General features: G+C 41.3%; 1 protein-coding gene across 1 annotated transcript; it reads right to left on the minus strand.

Moving 5' to 3' along the window:
* Nucleotides 1-713: 713 nt before the first annotated feature.
* Nucleotides 714-10545, minus strand: LOC137198278 (RNA-binding protein MEX3B-like). Its single transcript, XM_067611989.1, has 5 exons — nt 9563-10545; nt 7889-8127; nt 7630-7675; nt 5585-6339; nt 714-4902 (listed from the first exon to the last, which is right to left on the minus strand). Exons 1-5 carry the CDS (start codon nt 10200-10202, stop codon nt 4492-4494), a joined length of 2091 nt encoding a protein of 696 aa, XP_067468090.1. The 5' UTR covers nt 10203-10545; the 3' UTR covers nt 714-4491.
* Nucleotides 10546-10977: the final 432 nt, after the last annotated feature.

Here is a 10977-nt window from a genome sequence, read left to right on the forward strand (position 1 = left end):
AACCAAATAGATTTAAATCTGTATTCCTGTTTTCATGCAGATAAGACTACTGAGGTCATGTTCATATTTACACTACTAGCTTTATACCAGTGCTCTTCTATAGCTGTTCCTGTGTCATGTAAATATCACAATAATGAAAACATATTGAACCAAAACATGGTGAGTGCTGCATCACAGATCAGTCTGTTCAACACTTGTGTACTTCAAACACAAACACAAATATTCGCAGCCAATTGAAAAGGGTCTTTGTCTTGTGATAGAAACTATGGCAAAATCAGGACCAGAAGCCTTTTTTCACAAAAGTAATTTGCAAGCACTGTTTATATACAGATCACAAATGATCATTTGCAAATTGCAGATATATTTGTAAGACCTACATGACACTTGCCGACTCATGCAAGCAGGGCTCAAAATTAAGTATTTTGTCCACTGGCCACATGGCAGGTGAATGTTCAAATTTTATCAGCCATTCAATAGATTACCATTGTTGTTTTACTGGTGAGTGAAGCAAAACGACCAGCCACTTGCATATTTTTACCAGCATTTGACTGGTGCTAATTTTGAGCCCTAGTTGCAAGTCCATTGTTTATTTTAATGAATGAAACATGAGAAAAGTAGAGATGGAAATGTTTTCATGTTGCACATTTGGTGAAACAGGTACCTTAAAAAAAAATCACCATTTTTCATAAGAAATGAATCACAGTAGTCTGACGTGGCTTTAAATGAAACCGTCTTTATTAAGTAACTTTAATATCAGAAAAATAAAACTCTTAAATTCTCTTTACAGCAAATATATAATATCAGTGCTTTGGCCGCAATAACTTAAAAGGCCGTTATAAAATATAGTCTGCTTTTAAACTCCTGACTCAATTTGAAGAATTTATATGCCATAAGACTCCCCCTACATATACATAACAAAAGTGTAGTAAAATTAGCAAATACTTTGAACTGTTGGTACAGCTTAACAATATATGTATTTATATATAGATAATCTAATACATTTTACAGTATACCTTTCTTAATTTGGTGGCATACAGACGAGACAGGCAGCTTGAATCCTTGGCCTTTGTACAGTTGCAGTGTGATGTTCTACATTGGCGGTACATTATGAAGACATGCTTGTGATGCATATTCCATTTCCACTAGGTTAAAACGGCAGCTATCAATACTATAATCATCATCATCATCATCAATACTGTAAACTAAGAACTAATCTACAAGCAGATAGCATTGACACCCTCCTGCAACATTTCTGGGTTTCCAGCTCTTCATTCACTTAATCGCTTAGAGAAGAAGTAAAAAAAAAAAAAAGTTTTTAAATCTTATTGTAAACATTTTAATATAGATATATGTATATATTTATGAAATGTAACAAAATAAAAATAAGTTCTGTATATTTATCAGTCATTAACAGTAATATTATAATACATACACAAAAATGTCAATAGATTCATGTCAATAAACTGAGGGCCGACAGTGTATTGCATTCCCTCAAGAGAGAGAAACAGAGCAAAAAGAGATCGACCCTTTGGAGAGCTGTGAAAAGTAAGACAAAAAAAAAGGACGGATAGAAGACCCGAGGAGAGGAGAGGGGAGAGGGGGGGCAGAAGCAGATGGGGGTTTTTTTGCACTTTTGGGACTCGTTTGGTTCCATTTCCTCGAGAAAGCTCGATCATCCGTGAAAGAGACAATATTTAAGAAAACAGAGCTGAGCGGTGAAATAACTCCCAAATACTGTTTACAGCTGGAATGCTGGAGGGACTGTAGTCCAACATCCACGCAGTAAAGCAACAGTATTGACCTCATGTAGTGTCTTGCACAGTCCAAGATGAAATCATTCCAGCTGCTTCCCCTTCAAAATGTCCATAACTCAATTCAAAACCTGTAAAACAAAGTCTGGAGACACTGGTGTGGTAAAGCTAAGATTTGAGATGATTTTTCACCAAACTGTACCTTTTCTTCACTTTTCAGGCAGAGGAACGCACAAATGAACACGATGAAGGGGGAGGGGGGGGGGGACAAAAAAAAAGAATGTGTTTTGAGTCCCAGCTAGTCAATAGTGTGCAGATACGGGGGAAGGCTGTGCTTTGTAGGGCACAGGACAGCAAAAGAGCTGATGAAACACGAGAAGCCAGGTGTGTACCATTGAAACAGACCATCTCATGAATCCATTAGAGCAGATTGTGAAGGTTTAACCCTGACTGAAATGTAGCAGAATGCAGGAAAAAAAAAAAAAAAAAAAAAAACTGAAGACATGCGTCTGCCTACAAGTTGAAGCCGAATATTGTTTGAGCTCTATAACTAGAACCCAAGAGGAGTTTAATTCATCTAGTCCTTCCTTGAGCTGTTAACATACTGAGACGATTTTTGCATAGGCCTGGTAGACGAGACACGGTGTTAAATAAAAGACAAAGTGAAGCAAACGGCTGACCTTCATCTAAAATTTTGCATCCCAGTGGAATCATTTTGCCGACCGCTAACCAACAAGGACAACAAAATGTGAAGACGAGACGGCCACAGGGTGGAGCAGTTCGAGTGAAAGAACATTCAAGTGAAAGAAAAAGGATACTACTGAGATGGCTGAACTGAAAAGTCAAGACAGCCTGACTGTACAGTACAGGGGGAAATTGTTCCAGATAACAGCCGCCTTTGCAGTAGAGTTTCACAGAATATCAGCTGTTACGGATCCCAGGTGAGGTTTAAGTATTAATTAGGCATACTTAATACCATCTACAAAAGTGACTGCCATACAGGGGAGGAGGAATGTTACCAAAAGGTACGAGCTGTGCATATCTTTCTGGCTGAAAACCAGCACATGGTTTCCCAAACAAGGATGCAATCAAGGTAAAAAAAAAAAAAGAAAGAAATTCATAAAAAATAATAGAGAAGGAAAAAAATATGAATCAAATGAACTAAACGGGAGTGTTCGGTGCCAAAAAGGATAAAACAAAATAGGCAGTAAATACTTGAAAAAGGGCTCTCAACAAATAGGAAGCAAAAAGAAATTTTAAAAAAAACATCCCTGTGATTTCACCTTTTGTTCCACCAAGATGCGTTTTAAGAGATTGAACTTTGACAAATACATTAAGACTTCGGTCTGTCAGCTTGTGTTCTTTCGAGCCAAGATCTGGATTTGTAGATAGTGTTGTCAGTAAATTACAGGCTTTCCAAAAAGGCCACAAGTTTGTGTTTTTTTTTTTTTGTTGTTTTTTTTGTTTTTAAGACAGAGCAACACTGTGTCCACTCAACCAGTTGTTTCTTTTTGTTTACTCAGAACGGAATTAGGCACAAGTTTGTCGTAAACAGTAGAAATGGAAAGCAACGTGGCGATACTGGTGTGGTGTAACATCCTGGTACTCTACAAAAAAAAAAAAAAAAACAGTCAACCACTTGTTGGTTCTAATTTGGGAAATAAAAAAAATAAAAAAAAGTGGCGCCACTGAGGTAACAGGAAGTTGCCATTGGAGTGTGACAACTTTGCAGTTGCGTATTTGACCCACTGAGGTTTAATAACTCTGTGGGTGTGTTTGCATGCATATTGCAGAGAATCAAATATTCTGATTTATGTTTTGGAGCATGTAAACATTAAATCCTGTTTAAAGAAGCACAGATACACTTCACTAGCCTGATAATAATTATAAATATTATCTGGAATAGAGTGGCATTTGCCGTGGTAATGTAGCATGTGTACATATACTGTATATATCCAGTTTACTGCTGTAGGCATTCAAATTCTCTGGTAATCATGAGCATACTATTAGAAATTTTAATTTATACATATTCATATTTGGGTCTCACTATATGTAAACATGCTCACTTATTTACTCCTATTCTTCTCCTTGATTTTCCGGCTGTGAGCAAAATAAACAAGGCAAAGGGCAAAAAAAAAAGGGGGGGGGGGGCAGGGCTACAATGTCAGCACATAAAAACAACTGTAGCAGCAAAAATTTAAAAGGTGGATAAAACTTTTGAGATGTAGACAAAAAAAAAAAAACAACAACTTTGACCCAAATGCCAACAGAATTCAACGTTCCTTTAAAAAAATAATTAGGAAATATAAGTAGGCAGAAACTGATAATTAAATGTTTCAGGGGAAGAAAATGTAAATCAAAAAATCATGATGAGCAAAAAAAAACAAAACAAAAAAACCCACCCCACCCAATGCTACATAGAGAGTTTCCAACCCTCCCATTGATCAATCAATCAATCAATCAATCAATCAATCTAGGAAGAAGACTTCACAATAGCAGGCACATGAACGGGTTGAACACCCTCACCCATGCCCTAAATACAGATCATTCCTTATTCAGCTATTCTCCCTCACCTCTGTCAACTAAAACCAAGTTGAGGATGCACCTAAACACTGATTCAGGGGTCAGTTTTGTAATTTCCCTACACACGTTATGAATTGGAAGTGTTGGGAAGGCTGGTCCCTCATCAGCCATCAAGGTGAATAAATTTAAAAAAAAAAAAAAAAAAAAAAAAAAAAAATCACATGTTGCGGAGCTGAATGGCCTGTGTAACCGGGGACAGGCACACAGGGCACACCGCATCTGGACCCTGGCATATTTGGGTGGCACAATCTAGACAGAAGAGGTTATGGCCGCAGGGAACCAAGGCAGCGATCACCTGGCTATCCATACAGTGGATACAGATCTCCTGCCCTCTACCCGCTGATCCGAGCCCCGGCCGATAGGAGAGGGAGCATTCGGGAGGGGAGGAGGAGGAAGCGGTGCTTTCGCTGGAAGAGGAGAAGGCCGAGCAGTAGGAGGGGAGCCTGTGGGCGTCGAGGGTCCCGGCTGAACCGAAAGTCCCTCGGTGGACACGCTGGGCCTGAGGATGCTCCAAGGCCTCTGTCCCAGAGAAGGTTGGGGAGAGCCGGGGCGTCCCAGGCTGACTGGTCTGGAGACATGAGTGACAACGTGAATACGTTTACTTATCAGGACATTTCAGTGTCATCGATGAAAACAAAGAACTAGCAAATAAATATAAAAACATCTTCGTCTAAGTAATGTATAATCAATAGTGATGAAACGATTTAACAGTTAGATTCCACATATTACACATATATTACATATTACTCATTGTTATTTTATCAACTAAAAATAAGGATTTGTTGCTTTTCTCTGTTCTATATAATCTGAAATTGAGTATGTTTGTGTTTATGTTTGTGTTTTTGATTGTTAGAACAACAAAACAAGCAGTGTGAGGAGGTGACATCGGGCTCTGGGAATGTGAGCAGCAATCTGCACAATTTTTTAGACTAAACAATTTATCGAAAAAACAATCAACATATCAATTAAGAAAATAATGCTTAGTTGCAGCCATAATCATCAATGCATTTCATAGGTTCAAGATGCACAGTTAGCGGTTTAGCTACAGGAGACAGAACCAACTGAGCCAAAATGTTTCATACAGATTTTTTTCTTCAATTTTTCAGGGTAACAGGATTAGCAATAGCTACAAATGATAAATGCTACAAGCCAAACAGATGAAATGTGTTAAAGGCCTATCATCTGCCCAATTTATGTTGCAATATAAACATCTATTTTTAGCCAAAACCATAAGGATTCATTTTATTCACCTGACTTTGACGAGCATCGAAGGCCTGAAGGGTTTGGTGGTCCACAAAGGGGCTCCAGATGTGGGGCTGTGCAGCAGGGTGCGAGGCTTGGGCAGTGGAGATGGTTAAGGGGTCAAATCCTGAGGAGGAGCCTCCACCTCCCAGGGCTATCAGCTCCTCAGACCCGACAGGAAGGACGCTGTCACCAAACCAGAAGCTTGTACCGCCACCATTACCGTTGTTGTTGTTGTTGTTGTTGTTGTTAGAATTGGCGTTAAACGTGCAGTTTGGGCTGAAATCTGCCATCCGGTTACCGTTCCCGCTGCCGGGGAAGGAATCAGCCGAGCTGGAGCCGCTGCCGAGGGAGCTGGAGCTGTCATTACGGTAGGTGGAAGACATCCTGACACCGCTGTTAATATTGCTATTGATTCGCTGAGTACCGTTGATGCTCATTGGCAGCACGCCACCACCGCCTGATGATGATACGCCAGCATGAAGCCACCCGGCCTCCCCCAACCCTGCTGCTGCCGCCGCCGCCGCCGCAGAACTCTCAAAGCTGACGTCCGTCCCGTTAAACTGAAAGTCATTGTTGTCTACACCTGGAGCCTCGATGCCTCCACAGGTTCCGGTGCGGAGGGCGATGTGCGCCTCTATCTCCTCCCTCGCACGGTCCACGTTCTCGGGCATCCCGGTGACCTCGAACACCGGCTCTTTGTCACGGCTCGGTGTCACGATGTAGGTGTGAGTCTGTTGTTGAATGCGTTTGATGGTCGCCCCTGAAAGACATGACCAGACCGAGCGATTGTCAGCTGAACAAAAAGTTTAAATAACCGTTCTCGTTAAACGGCTACGTGAATGTCAAGAGTTCACCGTTTGAACTTAGTCTGACATTTGGTGTGACCGTTTCTGAGAACAAACAAATGAGACATCAAAGAGGAGAAAAGAATAGTTTAGTGTCAAGATAAAGAGCAAAACATCAATGGTGCTGAAGACATTCACTGCAGAAAATCTGAAAACCATGTGAACGAATCCCTACGTCGTCATCAGGCCTCTACTGTGGCTTGACCTGATTGTGTCAACTTGACAAAACAGCCCCTGAAGAGTCACGTTAACAACTTTATATTTTTTTCAGACAATAAAATCTGATAATCTTGGTGAAACTCATCCCACCTAACCACAACACTGTGGGTTTAGTGTAGAACTATTTCAAGTTTTAACACGATATATTCTGTATGTATGTCTTAAATTAACATTGTCACCTCGCCTTCTCCGGCCTAAATGACACGTGCTTGAGAACCGCAGTTGTGCAATTTACAAATCAACCTCAGGGCTTCCTGACATTGAGGTGGTAATGTCAACAGGGCAGGAGGTTAATGACTCTGTGAGGGCAAAATGTAACTTCTGGAGCGGAGCTGGAGAATATTAAAACTCATTCTGAGGCCGTCGGCAACAAAATACAATCAGTTACACATTTCACAGTTTCCTTAATGATCTGAAAACAAATCTGTGTTGTACGGGCTATTACAGCAATCTGGTTAGTTTGTTAGTCACATACAAGATATATACAAATATCTATCTCAACCACATTATGATCCAAAGCATTAATTGCATAATGAAAGTTAAATATTAACAAAATAACCTGGTGATGATTCCCAACATGAAAATGACAAATAATTAAATATATTTCAGGTATTTTACCCTTTTGTGAACACTCACGCCGTTTGTACCGTTGTTTACATTAAATCTAAATGAAGAAACAATCTAAAAAAACCTGCTACGAACATGATTTAACTCCCAAAGTACAGTTCCACTCTCACAAGCACTTATCAGCCTGACAAGGAAGTGAGACTTCTGCTGTTACGAAACACGTCTCTGGTCTTAAATTACATTCTGGCCTTGATAGTGTATGTTGGTGCACACCTGTGCGGTTTTTTCATTCAAAGCAACATTCGCTATGAAAACAAAAGACAAACCTGACGTTTTGTGAACACTCTTTACAGCATGAAATCCCCTTAATCAAGCAAAAAAAAGGGTTTATCTGAGAACATAATGAATTGAGAACCTACCTTTAGGACCCACAACCAGCCCGACAACACGATATGGCACCCGCACCTGTGAGGTTGAAAAGATATGAGGTAACTATACATTACTCATATTATAAAAACATAAAATACAGAGTAGATCCTTTTCAACATGTTTAGATGGTAACACAGCAACACGGAAGTATTATAATAACTGCACTTGAAGTGTTCTCACTGCATAACAATGTCAGCATATCTTTAACATTTTAACAACACAATGACTCATTATCAAACTCTTGCTGACCTGAATAGTCGTCTGTCCAGGTAGAGCAGGGGTTCCTGGACCGGATGCAGTGGCCAGAGGGCCCGCTTTGTTTCGAGAGGCTCTGATAAGGGAGAAGTGTTCAGCCGCAGACAGGATCTCCCTCTTGGCCATGGCCACATCTTCCTTACGTCCCGTTACAACAAAGACAGGCTGCTCACCCCTCACTGGTGTCTTAATGTAGGTGTTGGTCTTGGCTCGCAGTGCCTTAATCTTACAGCCTGTCGGAGGCAAATTAAACACAGAAAAGGAAATAGGGGGCAAGTTAAGTCAACTTAATCTGTTTAGCCAAAAATCACAAATTGTCCTCAAAGGGCTTTAAATTCTGTGCTATGTGAGACACTTTCTGACCTTACTGCCTCAATGTGGATAAGAGAAGTTATTAAAACAAATGCCAAAGTAGACAAGTGCCAGTACAAGTTGGGTTAAAACAACAGTCAGGTGCCCGTATGAACACTGAAAGATATTTTCCTCCCTGTAATCATTCCTCCTGTTCATACTGGCTGTTAAAAGATCCCCTTTAAATGTGCTTTCAATGTAATTGATGGGGGACAAAATCCACAGTGTGTCCACACAGTCATTTTGTCCAAAAAAATGGATTTAAAAGTTGATCTGAAGCTTATATGAGGCTTCGGTAGTCTGAGTTAGTCATATCAAGTGGATATCTGCCACATTTACAGTCTTTTTAGCATCAAATTCCCTCTTTATATTTCCCTGTTGAGCTGCGGTGGAAGAATAGTAACAAAAAGAGGGACTTTGGCACTAAAAAGACTGTAACATCGAAAGATATCTACTCGATTTGAAGCTTCATATTAGCCACAGATAAACTTTTAAACACATTTTTTGCAAAAACTGTGAACCCGTCCTTTTAAAGTTTCCAGTCACTAATACCAATTAAAATTTACATGGCTTATAAATTAAAAATATTCCTCTCAGCTGTGGTGGAGAGTCCAACATCATTACCAGAGCCATTTCCTGTTGTTGTCAACACTGCAGTCTGGGCACCCTCCCCCAACTGGGCTCAAAAACACGTCACAATAACAACCTCCAAAACCCTGACATTAAGCTATGTAAAGTTTATGTTTAAAATAAAGACCAGAGAAATGCGTCGGATATGTAAGAAAAGCCTGTCGTGTTTAGTTTGAGCACGGTAGTCTCGGTTATGTCACGGAGCTAACTATAACCTGCGAGCTGATGTGGCAAAGCAATGGTGACCATCATCATCATCACCATCACACACACACTGCTCCGAGACAAAAAGCCGAGCCAGGTTTTTTAATAAAGCAAAGACGAGGCACCGCTGAGCAAAGACAAAACATCCATAATACAGAGGAGCTGTCACAGACGGGAGCTGCTGGCTGATAAAAACTTGTGATGTAAACTTTTTGTTGGAGTGTTGGAGGTTGGGGCGGCGCTGACCCAGTTAGCAGTTCGGAGGAGTGCTAAGCTAACATTACAGATCAAGAAGCAAAGTGGTGAATTTAACTTGTCCTCAAGATGTCCTATATAAAAAAATGTAATTTAAAAAAATCTGAATGATGTAAGACAACATGTTAATATCGTATTTTAGTTCTTGCCTGTTCTATTTTCCCAACAAGTTTCGTTTGAACTCCATCAGCCTCTTAGCTTTAGCTGTTCAATCCGTCCGAAACTCACCCTGCCTGCCCACGATCTCCGCGACGTGCTCGGAGCTCGGCACGGCCACACACTCGGTCGTGTTGACACTCTTCCGCCGGGACAACAGCGACGCTTCGGCCTCGTAGCCCGACTCTCCGTACACGCCGGGCGGTAGCATCGCCATGCTGCCGGCCGGCGCTAGCAGGGCGCTGCCGCCGACTCCAGGATCATCCCGCTCGTCTCCGTTGTACAACAAGACCGTCTCGACCTGCGGCGGCTCCATCCCGGGCGGCAACACTGAGCCTCCCGGCCCCGGCGGGAGGTGTTGGGGGCGGTGGGCCTGCGCTAGCAACGAGCTACCGGTGCAGCCAGAGGTGGCTACAACTTCTGACTCTTCGTCCTCGGGCGCTGCCGTCATGTTCACTTCGTCTCCTGAAGGCGGCCGATGCAGCGGCTTCAAGTCTAGGACCGTACCGAGCAGGTTGAAATGGGAAACCGGGAGGAGCTGGTGGTGGTGGTGGTGGTGATAGTGGGGGACGCTCTCATCTGGTTGTTCGGGGGTCTGGCTCTGGGTGCCGTGGTGCTCTTCGAGGCCCATACCGGCGAAAGCGTGCACTAGCGGCGGTGGGACCTCGGACTCTCCCTCGTCGGCCTCCAGCAAAGACGTGCTACTAGGCATGGTGCAAAACTTTTATTATGGTGCCGTTAAACGGACAACGAAGCGACTGATTAATCAAATTTCTTTTTGTGTAGAAAAAAATAAAAAAGCGACCAGCGCCTGTTGGTTGAAATGTGTGGCTTTTGTTTTGTCTTGCCAGCTCTCCATGCAGCCCTCCCTACACTGTAATCTCGTAATGCTGGTTCGCGCGAGACTTTGTTTTGGGTCAAACATGTATTCACAACAGTCATGAAGACGCACTCAGTGCGCATCACTCAGGGATAATGAGAACAATACATCATAATATATAACAATTTATAATTGGTCACATGCATTTATCTATACTGAATTCACCTTTTCAAACCTTTTCACACAGTTATCTTTACGTACACTTAATCTTTCATCCAAAATGCACCAATGCAACCAAAACACTTCATCACAGGATCAACTCTTGTACCATAACACTGATACTTGTCCCCCAACAAGATAACTTTGTCACTCATAACACAATAATCTAAAAAGAAAAAACAATAACACTTTTTTTTGCATAAACTAAGATTTATTACAAGAATGACACAACTTAACTGCGTGAATTGTATTGTAAATGTATTGTATGTAATGTATGTATGAACTTTTATATGCATTGTAAATGTGTAAATTTAATTTAACTAGTGCCTTTTATTTTTTTTTAAAGTTGTACTTGCACAGGCATAACATTATGCTGCTATTACTGCTGTTTTTGTTTTATTTTAACCACATCGAGAGAATCCATGCAAAATCTCATTGCGCCTGAGAA

The sequence above is a fragment of the Thunnus thynnus genome, chromosome 2 (assembly GCF_963924715.1).
Source record: "Thunnus thynnus chromosome 2, fThuThy2.1, whole genome shotgun sequence".
Taxonomy (NCBI): domain Eukaryota; kingdom Metazoa; phylum Chordata; class Actinopteri; order Scombriformes; family Scombridae; genus Thunnus; species Thunnus thynnus.